At 40.3% G+C, this 20,266-nt stretch overlaps 1 protein-coding gene and 1 long non-coding RNA gene across 4 annotated transcripts in view; one reads left to right on the forward strand and one right to left on the reverse strand.

Moving 5' to 3' along the window:
* SETD2 (SET domain containing 2, histone lysine methyltransferase) overlaps positions 1 to 7,400 on the reverse strand; it is a 112,446-nt gene extending 105,046 nt beyond the window's left edge. For 2 of the 3 annotated variants that reach the window (XR_013830355.1, XM_079935764.1), the window contains exon 1: positions 7,162 to 7,400. Coding sequence is in view for 2 of the 3 variants with exons in the window: in XM_079935764.1 (XP_079791890.1) it covers positions 7,162 to 7,233 (72 nt within the window). In the remaining variant the exon portion in view is untranslated. The remainder of the gene's footprint in view (positions 1 to 7,161) is intronic. The other variant, XM_079935765.1, reaches the window with a different exon arrangement.
* Positions 7,401 to 7,406: 6 nt separating this feature from the next.
* LOC307193582 overlaps positions 7,407 to 20,266 on the forward strand; it is a 42,211-nt gene continuing 29,351 nt past the window's right edge. Inside the window, exon 1 of the long non-coding RNA XR_013830356.1 lies at positions 7,407 to 7,904. This is a non-coding gene — a long non-coding RNA (uncharacterized lncRNA). The remainder of the gene's footprint in view (positions 7,905 to 20,266) is intronic.

The following is a 20,266-nucleotide window of genomic DNA, read 5'->3' on the forward strand; positions in this document are numbered from 1 at the left end:
CCACCAAGAAGCAAAATATCACACAAAAGACTCAAAATACAAGTTAGTCCATGAGTCTCCAAAGAGCTAATCATGAAGCAAATATTGGTGATTACTATACAGCCCTCCCCAAGGAGAGTCACTGCACTTGGCAGGAAGTGGGCAGCAGGAAGAGCTACAGTCAGAAACCACCACTTGCTCCAGGTTTTTACAAGCTCACAGCAGTGCTCCCAATAAGCAGACCTGGTAGCAGCCTGCCAGCACGATCAAATTCCTATCAATACCCGCACCATTTTAAGGATATTTTCACTTGTGAGACGTTAGCATCGGCAGAAAAGGCATTCTAAAATAAAAAGCATCTTTAGGAATTCACACCAACTTTAAACCTCCATCTAAATGACCAAAGTATTTGCTCAGCTGGAAAAGATATTGAAGCAACCATCGAGCTTGATTTAAAAAAAAACTACCAAATTAAACATAAAGGACATTATACATTAATTCTAAAGCTAAGGGACTCAAATACAACACCTGATTAGTGTATGGTAACCAAGAATGACAAAAATTGCCTCTCATTTGAATCCATGAAAGTACACTTCCAAATATAATTCCCATTATGAAAAAAACCAAACCTATTGAATTTTCAGTTGGCTAGTTTGTTGGCTAGCTTCAAATCAACCATTTTCAAGAGACTATACTTAAATACCTTGAGTTTTTAAAATAAGCAACCAACTAATCAAAGGGCAGGAATAAAAGCTATTTAATACATCAGCACCAGACAGGACAAACAGAAATAAGCATGGACAAAAAAATAAAATTTTAAAAAAGAAAAGAGAGAAATATAGGAATCAAACTCTAAAGAGAATCGCAAAACACCATCATAAACTACCAGATATACTTGGGAGGAGACACTTTCCACACAGCACATATCCTAAGGCCCTTTTAAACTCCTTAACATGGTAAGAAAACAAAGCAACTTAACATAGGACATCCACAGTATAGAATATTCCCTGTTAAAAAAAGATAAGCACATCTTATACGTAAACGCAAGTATGTAGATGATACAATATGTGTAGTAGACAAAAACAAAAGGTCTGGAAAGGTATACACTAAATTGTCAGTAGTGGTTACCTCTTGAATGTGGGATTTGAAGAGATGGAGCCAGAAAGAGATGCTAAAGGTGGATTTTTACTTTTTCCTCTATAAACATCTGTATTATCTTACCCTTTCGCAATAAGCATTTATTGTTTTGGTAATTAAAAAAAGAAACCATTTCAGTGCTTCCCTCGTGGTCCAGTGGTTAAGACTCTGAGCTTCCATGCAAGGGGCACAGGTTCGAACCCTGGTAAGGGAACTAAGATCCAGCATGCCGCTCGGCGTGGCCAAAAAAATAAATAAATAAAAATTTAAAAAGAAGCCATTTCAAAACTATTACCAGACATTGTTATTGTTTTCAAAATATCACATTGATGGTTAGTACAAAGAGATAATAGTAGTAAAGTGCCTTCAAACCTTGAATTTAAAGCTCTATCCTCAGAATAAAGAAGACTAAGAGACATGACAATTAAACCCAATGTGTAATCCCAGACTGAAAAAAGAGGACACTATTGGGATAACAGGCACACTTTAAATATGAACATATATCAGGTGTAATATTATAAATGTTAAATTGCCTGAATCTAATCACTGCACGTTGGTTATCTAAGAGAATGCTTATTCTTAGGTAATACTATGAACTATTCAGCGGTGAAGGGTGATGGAGCCTACACCTTACTCTCAAATGGTTCAGCCAAAAATAAACAAACACAGGTTTATATGTTTTTATATAGAAAGATAAAGCAAACGTGGTGAAATTTCAACTACTGGTCAATCTAGGTGAAAATATGGGAGTTCACTATACTATTCTTAAAATTTCCCTGCAAGTTTGGTTTTTTTTTCAAAATAAAAGATTCCTTCCCTCTAGAGAGTGGATCTCTCTCAGAAAGGGAAAGGAAGAATTCTAAACCTGACTTTCAGTTACGCTAGGTGTAAATGTTTGTTTCTAATATGAAACGTCTCTCAGGGTCTTACAATAATGGCCCTTAATGCATTACAAAATAAGATGCTCTATAGTATCCCGGAAAAATTAACAGAAATGATGAAGCTAGTCAACTTTTGATTCTAGCATATGACTATTATAGCTTCTCTGAAAAAACTGACAATGCTCATAGAACAACACTAAGTATCAGGGTTAAGAAAAATAATTATAAATATCTGTTAGAGTAAATCATAATGCATTTCAATCTAAAGGGGAATAGATTAAATAAATTAATCACTACAGTGAAAAGTGGCAGAGAAGAGTTGAAACACAAAAGTCCCACTAACACTAGAAAAGTATGATTGATAGATATGTCTTGGCAGTTTGAACATTTCTTAGGAAAACACAACTGTATCAACAGTTGCTTGATACCTTTCTAAAGACATAGTGTGTCAGTAGAAGAATGGTGGGCCTGAAATCTAGATAAGGCAAGAGCAAAGAGGGACATGAATTCTGGAGAGGTATACTCTATCCTAAGTACTAGGATAGTTCCACCAGGCTTTCTGTGATCACCAGGAAAGCCTCCAAGTAATATTTTGGCCTCCCATGTACCTACCAAAGACTGTACCCTGGCCTGTAGAACATACCTCAATCACTACAAAGCTATTTCTCTCTTATAAAATAACAAAAACTGAATTATGTACTGCCTGCAAAGCTACTAAAGGTCCAGACCATATGTGGAATCTGGTGACCACGTTATTCTTTCAGTTGGCTTCCTATGGCATCTCTATCCCCATTGTAACTTACATAATTATGAGAATTTTATGAGAACACGACTATGCTCACTGCTTTATATTTTATTTGACATGCTGAAGTATTTTTTCCCAGTTAATAAACTTTATTTTTGCCAAATTCACCATGCTTTTCATATCATGGTGCCTTGTAAAGTACTGTTCTTTCTAGCTGCGTCTTTCCATCCAATACTAGTAATAAAAGTTAACACTGTCTTAATTCTTAAATCCTCATAAAACCCTTTGTAGAAAATACTGTTATGATCCTGACTTTACATATAAGGACACTAAGGCACAGAGTCATTACAAAATTTGCCCAGGTTCATAATGCTATTAAGTAAAAGAGGTGAGATTCTAAACCAGGAATTAGGATCCAGAGCTCAAGGGTTTAACATTTTTTGTGCCTTGGACCATTCTGCAGTCTGATGAAGCCTGCAAATTCCTTCTCAGCTTAGTATTTTTAAATATATGAAATAAACAAAGGTGACCAATTACCTTGGGGACAAAAAACTCAAATGTATGATACAGTAGTATATATATGCTTCTCAACAATCTACTGGTGAATCTCCTATTTACTGTAATTTCTATGTAATGATGAACATAAATAATATTTTGAGATATCTACAATAATCACAATATAATATCTGTGATTTGTACTAGTAGTAAAATCACAGGTACTGTTAATAGTACTGTAGTTTGCTGTTTACATTAATAATTAAAAGGAATGCCAACTTCTAGTTAGAGGTTAGTGAAGAGGTAATTTTCCCCCTAAGTTTATGGATGCCATCCATGTTAACACTGCCCACTATATTAATCCTCTTAACACTGCAGTTTAAAAAAGGACCAATCCTGGGTCCTTCTCTCTTTCTACACTGGATCTCTCGGTGATCTCATCCAGTCCTGTGGCTCTGAATACTACTTAAGTTGATGACTACAAAGTTGTATCTCTCATCCAGACCCTTCCCCTAAATTCCAGACTTGGATATCAATTCAACCAGTATGTATAACAGGCATCTCAAACTTACCACGTCTAAAACTGAACTCCTAATCTATTCCCCAAACCTGTTCTTCTCACGGTCATCCCTATCTTAGTTGACGGCAACCCCATCTTTCTCACTGCTCAGACCAAAACTCTTGGAATCATCCTTGACTCCTCTCTTACATGCCACATCTGATCTATCAACAAGTCGTACTGGTTTGATCTTCAAAATATATCCAGAATTCAACCATTTCTATCTCCTGTTACCACCTTGATACAAGTCACCAGCATCTCCCTCCCAGATTTCTAACTTTCTTAAAATTGTAAGTCTCCCTGCCTCTACTGTTGTTCCCCCCTACAAACTGAGAGATCCTTCAGAAGCTGAAAGCAGATCATGTCATTCCTTGGTTGAAAACTCCAGGCAAAGTCCTTATAAAGCCTCTACCAAGCCCTGTGAAATCTGTACCCCACCCCAACATAATGTACTATTACTTTTTTGTTCATTCCATTCTAGCCATACTGAGCAGAACTCACCAGGTCGGCCTCAGCACCTTGGAACAAACTATTCCCTCTACTTGGAAAGCTTTTTCCCCAAATGTTAACGAGGCTAACTTTCTCCCTTTTAAGTCTTTGCCTAAATATCACTCTCAAGAAGGCTCACCCAGTTCACCTCATTTTAAATTTCAACATCTACCCCAGAAATTCTGAATCCCCCTTACCGTGCTCCATTTTCCAAAGCACTTATCTTTGAACATTCCATTATTATTTATTGTTTTTCACCCCGCACTAGGAGGGGTGCCCACACAAGCAAAATTGTTTCGTACACCACTCACCTCTAGTATGCCTATGTTTGGCACAAAGTAAACATGCATATATTTTAAAAACAGCACTTCTGTCATTGTAAAGTACTTGCCTGTGTCTCTCATTAGAAGAATTCCTTGAAGACTCTGACTGGATCTAATTTGTAGTGCCCTCAACACCTGGCCTGGGGCCTGCCCAACAGCAGACACCTAACACACAGATACTCACGTGATTACAGCCACTTTCACCTGAAACACAATCCTGTATGCCACAGGAAAAGCCAGGTCTTACAGCTGTGTCTGATTAAATACTTGGTAGAAGGCAAACACAGAACATCAGGTTCCAACTGTTCCTTCAATCAAACTGAGTTTAAGTTTCATGCTTCATTTCTTCATGTGTCTAAGAAGCATTTCAAACTATCTGAAGTCTAAAAAGGTCACTTGGTCATTCCTCCCCCGCAGCCATGGCACCACCTCTCCAGCCCACCTAATCTTTTCATGCTTGACTTAAAATCCTCTTAAGTGTTCCTTGATGACCCCAGCTAGAAGCACTTACCCGTGCCATGCTCTGGGCCAACTGCTTTCCATATGTTATTCTCATTTGATTCTCCCAAAAGCCCTATGAGGTTGCTTCCATTATGACACCTATTTCAAAGATTAGAAAACTCAAACTTGGAGAGATCAAATCACTTGTTCAAGGTTCAACGAGTGTTCAAACACAGGTCTGCCTGACTCTGAAATCCAAGTTCTTTAACCCTCCACTATACCGCTTTTCTCTCTCCAATATTACAAACCCTAACTAGTTTATACATACTACCTCATAGGATTTGCTGTCACTTCACTTATCTAGACTTCAATTCCGGCAACTGTCAAACAGGGGATATCGTTCAGGATGGCTCCTATCAAGACCCCTTCCAATTCTTAGAGTATTATGAAATAAAACATTTTATAATTCTTTACATACTCCAAGTAGGTTAATACACACATACACACATGTATTTTAGCACTGAGTCTCTGCTAGAAATTAGAAATCTCCACTGCCAAAGAGCAGTGAAAATAAAAACTCCAAGACCTTATATAAAAAATAAAACATTCTTGATTCCTCGCCACATTCACATCTATCAGAGATGCACTTCTGAGTCCATTTTCCCATGTAGTATGAAAAATTATGTTTTCCCCCAAGAAGTGTAAGAATGTGATACTTAAAGCTTCTGGACTTCACCATACAACCTGGTAAAAGGAACTGAAAGCAGCCACTTAGCCCATTCAGGAGCTAGCATGTTGTTTTAGACAGGACAAGTGCTCAATAAGCATTTATTGGATCATGATACAGAATTTTTTTTTTGAGGTTTTCCAAGTCTCAAACCAAAAGCCTATAAAGAGCCACACCAAAACTAAGGTAAAATGTGTCAAAAGAACATATCTCTTGGAATCATTCTGGTCATAAAAGTGAATTTCATTTGAAATCCCTATCAACTGTTAAGTTTGAAATGAGTCATATTCGTAGGTCTAGACTTCAACCAACACCAGCAAATGGAGTTTAAGGATAGCTTTTTAAAACAATAGTCTTGTGAGGATGCAGAAAAAGAAGTGAATCCAGGCTCTGGAGTGGAAGCTCTCTTGAGATATCAGATACAGTAGCAGACACAGTCCACAACAGAAATGTAAAAATGTCCTGGGCTGAAAACACTGTTGGGCAAAACGATATTTCGGTTTTCTAAAGCACTGTCTGTTTAGAGAATCCTCAAACGATTCTTGCTTTTTACCAAAGTCTTCAAAAGGAGTAGAAAGTCATCCGTTCAGGGTAAGAGGTTGCTGCTACCAAGGAAGTAGAGTGTCCGAAAGTGTGCAAATCTCATAATCTAATAGAGAACGCATGCCCCTGCGGATGCTTTCACCTTCGGGCGGAAAAACCAACCCGGTGTCACCTCAACATTGGGGCCACTCAAACCTCACCACCATTACAAAACCGAAATGCCAAAGGTGCAGAATATGAAGCCGGAAGCACTACCAGGCCAGGATCGCGTTCCAGGGGAAAAAAAATCAAAACCGAGACTGCAGAGCGGGGCCCTCGGCCGCCTTGGGCCGAGAGACGCACGCTAGGCCCTTCCGGTCGGAGCCGCCGTCGCCGGTAGGCCAGGCGACGGGCCAGGCTTTCACCCGAGCCCGGGGATTCGCGGCCTACCCTCGCCGGTGCCCTCTCGCCGAGTCTGGCACCGGCTGCTCCTCCGACTTGGCCCCTTCGTCTGTAGCGCGGTCCGCGCAGGCCGCGAGGAGCCGGAGGAGACCGCCGAGCCTTGGGCCGGCCGGGTCGGTGCAGACGCGGCGGTGGCGGCAGAGGCCGCGCCGCCCCTCCCCCACCGGCCCGGCCCAACCGCCGCTGCGACGCGAGTAGCGGCGCCAACGCCGGGCCCAACCTCCGGCCCGCGGCGGCCCGGACAAGGGGCCGGTGGCGGCGGCGCGGGCCTGCTCCCCACGCCGCCTGCGCGAGTCCACCGCAGGCCCGTTACTCTCCGCGCCACAACCCGTCAGGACGCGCCGCCCTCGGCTTGCGCTGAGGCGGCCGAGGGCAGCGGGAAGCCGCTGAGCTGATACTTACTCAGGGGTCGGGTGCTCGGGGTCGTAGAAATCCCCCATCTTCGGAGGCGGCTGCGGCGGCAGCTGCTTCATCGGGAGCGGCTGGAGACGACGACGCGAGCCCCCTCCCCGCGGCAGGGCGACGGGAGGGAGGGGAGGGGAGAAGGCCGCTGGTCCGACCGCGGCAGCGGCGGCGGCGGCGGCGGCAGGGGCGGCCCGCGTCGCTTGCTCGCTCGCTCGCTCGCTCCCTCCCTCCGGCGCCCGCCCGCCGCTCTCTCCCCCACACACTCACACCGGGAGCGACGCTAACCCCGCCCTCCCCTCTGCAGCACAGGCCCGGCCCCTTAAAGAGACACGCACCCGCCGCCAGTCCGCCGCCAGTCGGCGCGCCGGCAGCTGCCGGTTGTCCTCAGGCCGGAGCGGGAGGAGCGGGAGGAGCGGGAGGGGCTGTGCGCAGCCCGCGGACCCGGCCCGACTTCGCCAGCGACTTCCTGGAACAATAAGCCCCAGGCCTGAGCGCTGTTGGCCCGCCCCGGCTGAGAGCCACTGCGCCGCGAACCCTCCCTCGGGCCCGCTGTGGCGGCGGGGCGCTGAGGCGTGACCCAGCGCGCCCCGGGGTTGTTTGCCGGCGACGACGGGGAAACAGCCCGAGCCCGCCGGGACACTAGCCTGCCTGCTCCGCTGCTCTCGAAGACCTGCCCTCTCGGAGCGCTGGAGTCCGCAGCGGCGCCGAGGGCCCCTCCCCCGGGCCTGCGGGCTCTGAGGTAAGGCGGTCGCCGCTTCTCCCGAGCCTCTCGCCCCTCTCTCCTTTATTTTTCCTCGCTTTTTCTCCCTGTTGCCTCTTCATCTCGTCCCCTCAGCAAGTACGGAAGCGGAGCTAGGCTGGGGATTCGCCCTAAAGCCGATCTCTGGGGACGCCCCTTCCTACCTCCCGCCCCCGCTGGGTCGGCTGGGCCCCGTCCGCCTGTCGCCGGGCTGCGTTCCACCACCCACACCTCCACCTGGAGCTGTACGTAGTCTGCCCCCATCCCAGCATCTGGGAGCTGCGGGTCCCGTTTTGTGGGTGGTTCTTAAAGGCCTTGGAGGAAATGTCTTTTAAGAAAAGGTTATTAATCACTTTCCTGCAAAAATGACATGGTAAGATGAAGTAGGATAACTTGAAAGGGTTGTGAGTCTGTTATTTTTGGAAGGAGAAACAAGAATACATAAAGCCATTAGCTAAACTCTTAGGGAGGTTCATAAGATCAGATATTTTTGTAGTTTTTTTAAAATTTCCAATGTAATTTTGAATCGGATTTTACCAGCAAACAATTGGATGGAGGTGTGTGTTATGGACTGAATGTGTACTCCATCCCACAAATTTATATGTGAAATTCTGTCCCCCAAGATAATAGTATTAGAAGGTGGGACGTTTGCGAGGTGATTAGGTCATGAGAGTGGAGCCTGCATGAATAATGGGATTAGTGCCCTTATAAAAGTCCATTGAGTTCTCTCCTTGTCTGCCCTGAGGATACAAGGAGAAAACAGTGTGCAACCCAGAAGAAGGTCCTCGCCAGAACTCAGCCGTTCTGGCACCCTGATCTCCAACTTTCAGCCTCCAAAACTGTGAGAAATAAATTTCTGTAGTTTATAGCCACCAGTCTATGGTATTCCGTTTTAGCAACCGACAGTATAAGAGACTAGACATCCTTTACTAACTCTTTTTTATATCGTGTGTGTGTGTGTGTGTGTGTGTAAACACACATATATGTATGTTGTCACTGTCTGTTAGTGCTTTATCATCATTGTTTCTCACTTGGGGATTATTTTGGCTTTTTTGTTGGTTTTTAGGCATGTCATGCAGGTCCAGAGCCTGTCTCACTCCCTTGGTTCAAGTCTCCCATGGCCACTTCTTTACAAACTATGAATATTACCTAATTTATCTGCTTTTTCTCATTGTAAGATGAGAATATTAATGTGGACAGGACCTCACTGTTGTAAGGATCCAATGAGATAATATTTGTAAAGCTTTAAACCTTCAGTAAATAACAAGCACTCACTTAGACATTATAGTACAGTGGTTAAGAGCTACGAGGCATTGTATACCAACCCACCACTTTCTAACTTTGTGACATTAGGCATGGTTACTTTTCATGCTTCCAGTGCCTCATTTGTAAAATAGAGGTATTATCCACTGCACAGAGTGTTGTGGTTATCAAACTAAATTGTATAAAACATGCTTGCACAATACCTCTCATTGAGTAAGTGTTATGTTTTAGGCTTTGAAAGAATAGATTGGAGCCCTGTGCCTTAGATGCCACATAGGCCATTGGGAGCCACTTGACATTGGACAGACAGGAAAGGGCTACCTTAATTATAGGTGGAGGTGGCTAAAATAATTTAAGTATGAGGTGATAAGGACCTAAACTGAGGTGAATGAGAAAAAAGCAGTCAGTTACAAGTTTCCTGTTTCCTAAATAACAAAGTAAATAGTTCTCTTGCAGGAGGTGCAGCTGGTCTTGATAATACCTGGTCTTAAGATAGCATTAGTCTGGTTAGAACCCAATGCAATAAGCATGCCAAACTATGGGATTCAGTGGGAAATACTAAGCCCCAAACATAAATAAATAAACCGAGTTTTTACGGGCAAGATTGTTGGAAGATTGAGTACTATTTAAAGGCCTCATCTATCTCTGTACTAGGAGTTCTCTGTACACGTATTTTAAATTCAAAGAGAAGGCATCCTTGGAACACATACTTGGGCCTGGCCTCTTGATCAAAGCTGTGGGATAATTTGGTCTTTAGCCTATAATTGACTATCTCCTACTTTCTTACATAAAACCTTTTACAAATATGTTTGAAGGAAAAATGTCAAAAGCCTTAAAGTAAAACATATTATAAAAGGCATTCTATTCTTACAGTGCTAAAACCATAGAAATTTTCATAATTGCTCCTGCCATTACTACTGCTGTAGGCCCAGAGCACCCCCATCTCAGGGGGACCCAAACATAGCCAGTAGTGACCCTGAAACAAAGTTGACTAGGGCATCTCTTGCCTTAGGGGAAATGGAAGGCCAAACATCAGATATTGCCCACAGTCATGCTCCTGGTACCTGGATGGGAAAAGAAAAAATATAATTGAGGTGGAAGAGAGAGCACCAGTTGATTGCTTGAGCACATTCTTCAAAACTACTATGTGTAAACAAAATTTTTCAGGTCATATGTTGACAAGACAGTTCTTAGGACTGATAAAACACAGAAGCAATAAAATCAAGACACGGAGGTAGTCTGAGGTACCGCTGGGTGGTGCCTCTTTTCACTGTGCCCAAGTCAGAGCTCTGCTGGCTTCAAATGGGAACCTGGCTAAGGCTTTAGGAGAGAGAGAGAGAAAAGTTGTTACCCCTCGAACCTACAGCCGGGGCTGAGTGGGGAAGCTGCCCCTACCTACTTACCCTTGCCTCTTCCTGTCCCATTCTTCCCTCACCAAATCCTTTGCTGACCTAAGGATTGTCAGAAGACATTTCTGGATTCTCAAGAAATGCCAACGTGGGAAGGGCATGCAAGCCCCAGGCCTTCAGTCCTACAACGCCCCAAAGTTCCTGGCTTTGCCAAGAGGGGACAGGGTTGACAGTGGCAACAAAGTCAATGTGGGCAGCATGAGCAGGACAGTGTGAGCAGGGCAATGTGGGAAACCGTATCTCTACCCATGTGCTCCCACAAACACCCTAACGTTGGCAGATTAGGCCCATTCTTAATGGCCATAGCCTATGGTTAATAATGGTCTGCCCACGTATAAAAGGTTGAATTTAATATCAGAGAGGCAGTTTAGGAGTATACATGAATGATGTACAGAAGGCTGGGTTATATCAAGATCAAATGTTTGAAAGTTGAAGCTTGCCAGTACAAGGTTTATGAAGATCATAACAGTTTGTGAGACACCTAATTAATTTCCTTGATTATTTAAATATTATCTTGAATCTATTCCCTGATGTTAATGATCCTGTCATCAGTTTGTTTTTTTCTAGTCCAGTGTTTTTTGAATAGAGGAATTGTGTTACATATTCCAAAAATGTGTTTTTCTTTATTTGGTCTCTAGGAAACCAAAATTGGCTGTTACTGTAGTTACACATTAACCATTATGTCATGATTACAAACAGGTACATCCTAGCATTAGAATAGAAACGTGATTTGGGTGTCTATAAGCTGTTATATACAGTTTTTTAATGCTGATTTACTGCTTAGTTTTAATAGATCAATATGTCATTCTGTTGTAACTGAAACTAATTCTTTTCCATTAATTAAAAATATAATGAGAAAGGTGGTTTTCAAAATATAAAGTATGTTACTCTACAAATGAAAGACTTGGATCAAGTGGTTTAAATGTGTATTTACTCTTCTGTAGGACAGAAATATATATAACCAACATCTCAGCATTTGGGGACCATGAAATGGGATAATGTCTGCGAAAGTACCTAGCACATGTAAACTAATAGCCATACTGTAAAAAATTAGATACCTTATAAATTTATGTAGCTACATGAGACTCAACAGAATTGAAAGTTATTTTAGATTTAATCAGTATACCAAAAAAAGACAGCATCATTTAAAATAATGGTTATTTTAACTGTTCTACACAAATCTTTCACACTCTTTGGCTCTGGAATACCTTCCTTGGGGAGGTGTAATTACAGTTGATTTTTATTCATGTTTAATTAGCACATTTCAACACAAGTTAAGAATATAGAAAACAATACAAGACCTACATTGAGCCCTATTACATATATTATTTGTATCAAGCCAAGAACCTTCCTATATATATAGTATTATACTCTGTAGTTGTCTTTTCTGTTCCATACTGCTTTGTTAACTGACTTCCATTACATAAGTCTATCTTCCCAACTCTTTAAGTTTGTTTTATTACTTTGCTACTTTTTTTACTTTTTTTTTTCTTTTAGAAGCTCTTAAAATGTTCACTTTGAATTTTTCTGTTGGGACTAGATTGTTGTGCAGTTAGCAGGCTTCTATAAGTCTCCTTCATAAGTTCCTACAAGCCAACCATATCACTGGGCTTGAAAGTGCTGACATAAAAGAACCACAGGGACTTCCCTGGTGGCACAGTGGTTAAGAATCCACCTGCCAATGCAGGGGACACGGGTTCGATCCCTGCTTCGGGAAGATCCCCCATGCCATGGAGCAACTAAGCCCGTGCGCCTGTGCTCTAGAGCCTGTGAGCCACAACTCTTGACCCTGCGAGCCACAACTACTGAAGTCCGTGTGCCTAGAGCCCATGCTTTGCAACAAGAGAAGCCACTGCAATGAGTCTTGCCTGTACACTGCAAGAAGAGTAGCCCCCGCTCGCCGCAACTAGAGAAAGCCCGTGCACAGCACCAAAGACCCAACACAGCCTAAATAAATAAATAAATAAAATTAATAAATTAAATAAATTAATTTAAAAAAAAAGAACCACATACTTTAGCCCTCAAGTATATAGAAATATTGTTATTAGGTAATTGTTTTTGCAATATGTGTTAATCTTGTCTTCCCTACAAGATTATCAAGCACTCAGGGAAATGATTATAGTGTCTGTTTGTTTTTGTCCTGTTTTATTTTGAATCTTGGCACCCTTTCAGAGAACTCATCTCCTGAGCTTCTTGCCTTCCAGCAGAGGATCAAACTGCTCAAGATTATCTCTGCTTTACAAAATAAACCAAAAATCCCAAAGGTTAAGTCACATGACTAAGAAGTGGTAAAGCCAGGATTTGAACTTGGTTATCCGATTCAAGACATCTTCAGGCAGAAAATCTGGAGTTTGTCACTAATAGAACATAATCCCTGATATAAGAAAGAATCATGAGCAAAGAAATTGGTAAATAAGTGGTTAAAACTAAAAAATATTTACCATAGAAAGTAATAATAATACATAATTTGTGTGGTTAATAAAGTAAAGCAAGATAGAACTAATATCCTGGATAACAAAGTCATAATTTGGAAGTGGGATGGGTGGGGTGATGATTGGATATGAAGTTTTCCAAGGTCCTTGTACTGTTTGGGAAGAGGGTAAACATACTGATTAACTTTAAGCTTTACTCTTTTAAGTGTACAAGTTAAAATGTCTTGGGTAACTACTAAAAGAGTGTATCATTTCCAAATTAATGGAGGGAGAAAAAATTTTTTTAAAAAGCAAGATATGTAGAAAAAAGAAAGAAATAGTGAAACAAAACCAAAAACAAAACACAGAAAGATGTAAATGGATAGAAAAAGATGTCAGGCTAGGGCTTCCCTGGTGGCGCAGTGGTTAAGAATCCGCCTGCCAATGCATGGGATGCGGGTTCGAGTCCTGGCCTGGGAAGATCCCACATGCCACGGACCAGCTAAGCCCATGTGCCACAACTGCTGAGCCTGCACTCTAGAGCCCACAAGTCACAACTACTGAAGCCCAAGTGCCTAAAGCCCGTGCACTGCAACAAGAGAAGCCACGACAATGAGAAGACTGCGCAGAACAACAGGAAAATCTGTTTCCTGCTCCTCTGGATTGTTGGCAGAATTCAGTTCCTTAAGTTGTAGGACCATAGTCCCACTTTCTTGCTGGCTATAAAATGAGTAAGGGTCATTCCCATCTTGTAGAGGCTGCCACATTCCTTGGCTTATGGCCTCTTTCTTCCATTTTCAAAGCTAACAACAGGCATGTTAAATCCTTGTCCTTGTCTCTGTGTTCAACTCTTTTTGTCTTCTTCCATTTTTAAGGATTTGTGATTAGATTGAGCCCAGGTAATCCAGGATAATCTCCCCACCACAAGGTCTGTAATTTAATCACGTGGAAGTCCCTGCCACTTAAGGTAATATATTCACAGGTTCCAGGGAATAGGGAGTGGACATCTTTGGGGAGCTATTATTCTGCCTACCACACCATCATAACTTGTTAATATGGTGAATTACATGAAATAAACTTGCAATATTGAACCCAAACTTTCATTCCTGAAACAAATTCAACTTGGTCATGATTTTTACCTTGTAAACAAATTGCTGGATTTGCTTTAATAGTGTTTTGTTCGGGATCATTGCATCTTTATTTAAGAATCAGAATAGCTTATAATTTTAATTTCTCATCCTATCCTTGCCTGTCTGGGTCTGTATGTTCATCCATCCATCTATCCTTTCCTCCCTGCCTTTATTTTTTGAAGGAAAATTGACCAATAATTCATTTTTTAATGGTTCTAGGACCAAATAGGTTTTCTATTTCTCATTACTCAGTTTGCTAATTTATATTATCTTAGAAAGTTGTCCAAGTTGAACAAAGTTTTCAAATTTATTGGCATCAACTTGTTCATTTTTTCAGTTAATTTTATAGTCTCTGCAATTTCCACAGTTTTGTCCCACTTCTCATTATTTGTATATTTTTCCCCAATTTGCCAGAAATTGGTCAACAGTCTTTTAGAAGAACCAATTCTTGCCTTTGTGTACCTTCTCCACTGTATATCTTTTATTTCTTTAATTAATTTTGTATTTTCATCTTCACTATTTTACTTCTACTTTAGTTCTTAAGTTTGACATAATTTGTTAATTTTGTCTTTTTTCCCCCTGTAAAATAAGCATTTAAATTTCCTAATTTCCTTGTTATTACTTTAGCTGTATTATACAATTTTGTTAGTTATTTCATTGATCTTTAGTTCTAATTAGTTATTAGAACTAAATAACCAATGTTATTAGAACTAAATAACCATGGAGTTATTTACAAGTCTCCTTTTGAAACTTCAGAAGTGTTTTCCCCCCCTAGTTAGTAATTTCATCTAACTTAATTGCATAGTGCTCATAGAATGTGGCCTATATAACATCAATCATTTGAAATTTGTTGAGAATTACTACCTGAACTTATACGTGGTCAATTTTCATAAATATTCCACATGTGCATTAGAAGGATATGAATGCTCTAATTGTATAGTGCAACACCAAATGTGTGTTAATTCAATCTTAATTATGTTGCTCGTATCTTCTGATTCTTGTCTGTAAGATCTATCCATTATTTTGAGGTATTTTAAAATCTCCACTATAGTGGTAAATATATTCATTTTTCCTTGTGATTTGTCAAATTTTGCTTTTCTTATTTTAAGGATTTGTAATTAGGTGTATATATGTTTAGAATTCCAAAGTTCTAGGGCCCTGAATTTTTATCATTATTTAGTGAGCTTTGTTTATTTCTATTTTGTCTGATGTTAACATAGCTACACCTATCAAAATGGTTAAGTCTCAGGAACATAACGAGCAGGATAAAAAGGAATAAATGAATATATTTTTCCCTTTATATGAAGTTTTACAAGTCAAAATTAAACAACAGATTGTACAGGGAATTAAACAGGGCAGAGCTTGGGGCTGGGCTGCTCATGAGAGCTGGGCTCTCCCATTCCTGCCAGGATTCATCCACTCCAGGATTTGAGGGCCACAGAGCTCAAGCGGGCAGGCTGGCAAGGGGGATCACCCACTGGAATCAGAGATCCGGGGTCCCTGCACAGGACCTGACCCATAGGGAACAAAAAGAAAAAAAATGGCAGAACTCAAGGAGGAAAGGGAAAAGTAAAGAATTCGGGATAATTTTTTTTCTAAAGGGGTAAAAGGATCACATGGAGGCACCCAGAAGGTTTCAGAGAATAGGAAAAGTTCTATTTCTTAAACTAGGTGGTAAGTACATAGATATTTTATTATTTTGTCTACCCTATGCATGATTAATATTTGTATCTATTTACTATTTAATAAAAACTCTGTGTGTGTGCATCCTTTGACACAGCAAATTCTATTTCTGAACTTCTACTTCATAGAATATCCATACCAAGGAATATTATATTGTCATTGAAAAGAATTTTCACCATGCTTGGTGTTCTAGAGGAGTTTACATGAGGTTTGGGGGTTTGTTGAATAGGAAAAGCAAGATTTTTAGGCATAATAAAAATGTGTATATATACATGAATATATTTATTTGATTTTGTGAGTGTGATAAAAGATATGAGCATATCTTTATATGTCATTTAGTCAAGTTATATTGAGTTGGGAGTTGAAGGGGAGGAAGTGGGAGAAAAAATAAGGAAAAATTACTACCACCACACCGCAGTAAATAAATATTGATCTACAGATGTTTGTATATATTTAGAGCTCCATTAAGAAATTAGAAGAGGGCTTCCCTGGTGGCGCAGTGGTTGAGAGTCCGCCTGCTGATGCAGGGGACACGGGTTCGTGCCCTGGTCCAGGAAGATGCCGCATGCCGCGGAGCGGTTGAGCCCGTGAGCCATGGCCGCTGAGCCTGCGCGTCCGGAGCCTGTGCTCCACAACGGGAGAGGCCACAACAGTGAGAGGCCCGTGTACCGCAAAAAAAATAAATAAATAAAAGAAATTAGAAGAACAAAGTATGTATCTACTGAATTATAGGGATGTCAATTTAAAAAAGTATTTCGAGTCTATATCTTTAAACCAAGATATGCATATTAATGTAAATGCTTGTGTAAGTATATCCAAACAAGGTGCAGACTAGTCTGATACTATTGCTGATGTTTTGGATGTGGGGTATGAGAAAAAAAAAAAAAAAGATGAATCCTAAATTTTTTACCTCAACAACTGGATGACTGGTGGACACGAGACTGGGAGAAATAGCTTAGGGGTTATGGAATTAATAATTATGCTTTGAACATATTAAGGCAGAGAATGCTGATAAACTTCAAATGGAGATGTCAAGTGGGTAGTTCAAAATGCCAGTCATGAATTTAGAGGATTTCTCATAAGGAAATACAAATTTTGGAGTCCTCAATATACAACTGATATTTAAAGCTATAGGACTGCATAAGATTTCCTAGGGAAAAAGTACAGCTAAAGAAAAAAGTGGATAAAAGGGCAGTGCTCAGGATTGAGCATTGAGAACTTAGTGCTTACAGGTCAAAGAATGATAAGCCAGCAAAGGGACAGAGGTGAAGTTAACAACAAACAGGAGAGTGTGGTCTCATGGAGACCATGAAAAGAAAGTGTTTAAATGAATGAACAAAGAAATTCAAAAGCAATATTGCTTCCCACTCTCAGTTACTTTTCAGATTTATCCTTGTACCAGTTATCAGTTGTCCAGCATAGTGGGAGGCCAGAAATCTGCACTTCCATCCAACAGGAACAAGGCACCACTCCCCTCTGGGGTATGAAAGAAGGAGAAATGGGAAACCTGAAATTTCACCCCCACCTGGCAGTCAGGAGGTGGCACTCCATTCCACCTGGCCTAGTGTCAGAGTGGTCCTTCTAAAATAGAAGGTTTACACAAGATCCAGAGTCTTATAATGCTCTAAATGTCCAGGATACCATTTTTAAAAAATCATTCATTGGGACTGCACAGTGGTTAAGAATCCACCTGCCAGTGCAGGGGACGTGGGTTCGATCCCTGGTCCGGGAAGATCCTACATGCTGAGGAGCAACTAGGCCCATGTGCCACAACTACTGAGCCTGTGCTCTAAAGCCTGTGAGCCACAACTACTGAACCCATGGGCCGCAACTACTGAAGCCCTCGTTCCTAGAGCCCACGCTCCACAACAAGAGAAGCCACCACAATGAGAAGCCCATGCACCACAATGAAGAGTAGCCCCTGATCACTGCAATTAGAGAAAGCCAGGCACAGCAATGAAGACCCAGCGCAGACAAAATAATTTTTTTAAGCCTAGAATATTGAAAAAATTAAAAATAAAATCATTGATCATACACCAAGAACCAGGAAAATTTCAAATTGAATGACAAAATACAATTTTAAAAGATGCTGACATCCCGGAAAGAGAAAGACATATCATATATCACTTACATGTGGAATCTAATATATGACACAAATGAACCTATCTACGAAACAAAGACTCACAGACATAGAGAACAGACTTGTGGTTGCCAAGGGGGACAGGGGTGGGGGAAGGGATGGACTGGGAGTTCGGAGTTAGCAGATGCAAACTATTACATATAGAATGGATAAACAAGGTCCTACTGTATAGCACAAGGAACTATATTCAGTATCCTGAGAGAAACCATAATGGAAAGAATGTATATATGTATAACTAAATCACTTTGTTGTACAGCAGAAATCAACATTGTAAATCAACTATACCTCAATTAAAAGATGCTGACACCAAGATAAATCAGATGTCAGAACTATCTGACAGATTTTAAAGCAACTGTCAAAAAAATGCTTCAACAAGCAAATATGAACACACTTGAAAGAAATAAATAGAAAGTCTCAGCAAAAATATAGAAGATATAAAGAACCAAATGGAAATTTTAAACTAAATGTATGAGCTCAACAGCAGAATGGAGAAGATAGAGGAAATAACCAGTGAACTTGAAGATAGGACAAAAAAAACCAAAAACAAAACAAAAACAACAACAAAAACTATCCTGTCTGAACCACAAAGAGAAAACAGACTGACAAAAAAAAAAAAAAATGAACTGGTCCTCAGGGACCAGTGGAACTATAACAGAAGATCTACATTTGTGTAATCAGAGTCTCAGAAAAAGTGAGAAAGAGAGTAGAGCTGAAAAGTATTTAAAGATATGATGGCTGAAAATTGCCAAATTTGTCAAAATACGTAAACCTATAGATTCAAAAAGTTGAATAGACAGAATAGACCCAAAGAAATCTATACCAAGGTACATCATATTTAAACTGAAAGCAATGAAAGAGAAATACCATCTATAGGGAACAGTTTTTGGATGGCAGATTTCTCATCAAAACCATGGTGGTCAGAAGGAAGTGGCACAATATTTTTCAATTGCCAAAAGAAAAGAACTGTCAATTCCATTCTACATATGGTGAAATTATCCTTCAGGAATGAAAGAAAACTACAGAAAACGTAGAAAAACTAAGAATTGTCACCACTAAATCTGCTGTAAAAATTGCTGAAGAATATTCTTCAAATATAAAGGAAATGATGAAAGATGGAAACGTAGACTATCAGGAAGAATGAAAGCACAATAGGAAGAGCAAAAATATTAGTAAATACAACAGACTTCCTGCATTCAAGTTTTCTAAATTATGTTTGACAGTTGAAACAAATATATATATATATATATATATATATATAAAACATTGTCTGATTTGGTTTGCAGTGTATATAGAAGAAATATTTAAAACAATTATAAATAGGGGAGGGTAAAGGGACTTAAAGAGAGGTTAGTTTTCTATACTTTATTTGAACTGGTAGAATATTAAAAACAGTAGACTGTGATAAGTAATGTATGTATAATGTAATACTTAGAGTACCTCCCAAAAAATCTATACAAAGAGATATACTCAAAACCTTATAGATAAATCAGAATGCAATTCTAAAATATATATATATATATATATATATTCATTCAATTAACACAGGAAGACAAAAGGAAAATCCAGGAGGAACAAACAAAATGAAATAAAATGGCAGACTTAAGTCAGAACACATCGATACCTTAAATGTAAATAATCTAAATACAGTAATTGAAAGACAGAGAGGGACTTCCCTGGTGGTCCAGTGGTTAAGACTCTGTGCTTCCAATGCAGGGGGATCGGGTTCGATCCCTGGTCAGAGAACTAAGATCCCACATGGCATGGCCAAAAACAAAAAACCAGAGATTAGGAGAGTAAATTTTTTTTAATGTTTTTTTTTTCTTATTAGTCATCCATTTTATACACATCAGTGTATACATGTCAATCCCAATCTCCCAATTCATCACACCTCAAGCCCCAACCCCCACTGCTTTCCCCCCTTGATGTCCATACATTTGTTCTCTACTTCTGTGTCTCAATTTCTGCTCTGCAAACCGGTTCATCTACCATTTTCTAGGTTCCACATATATGCGTTAATATACAATATTTGTTTTTCTCTTTCTGACTTACTTCACTCTGTATGACAGTCTCTAGATGCATCCACATCTCTACAAATGACCCAGTTTTGTTCCTTTTTATGGCTGAGTAATATCCCATTGTATATATATATACCACATCTTCTTTATCCGTTCGTCTGTCGATGGGCATTTAGGTTGCTTCCATGACCTGGCTATTGTAAATAGTGCTGCAGTGAACATTGGGGTGCATGTGTCTTTCTGAATTATGGTTTTCTCTGAGTATATGCCCAGTAGTGGGATTGCTGGGTCATATGGTAATTCTATTTTTA

The sequence above is a fragment of the Stenella coeruleoalba genome (assembly GCF_951394435.1).
Source record: "Stenella coeruleoalba genome assembly, chromosome: 10".
In the NCBI taxonomy this organism is placed as follows: domain Eukaryota; kingdom Metazoa; phylum Chordata; class Mammalia; order Artiodactyla; family Delphinidae; genus Stenella; species Stenella coeruleoalba.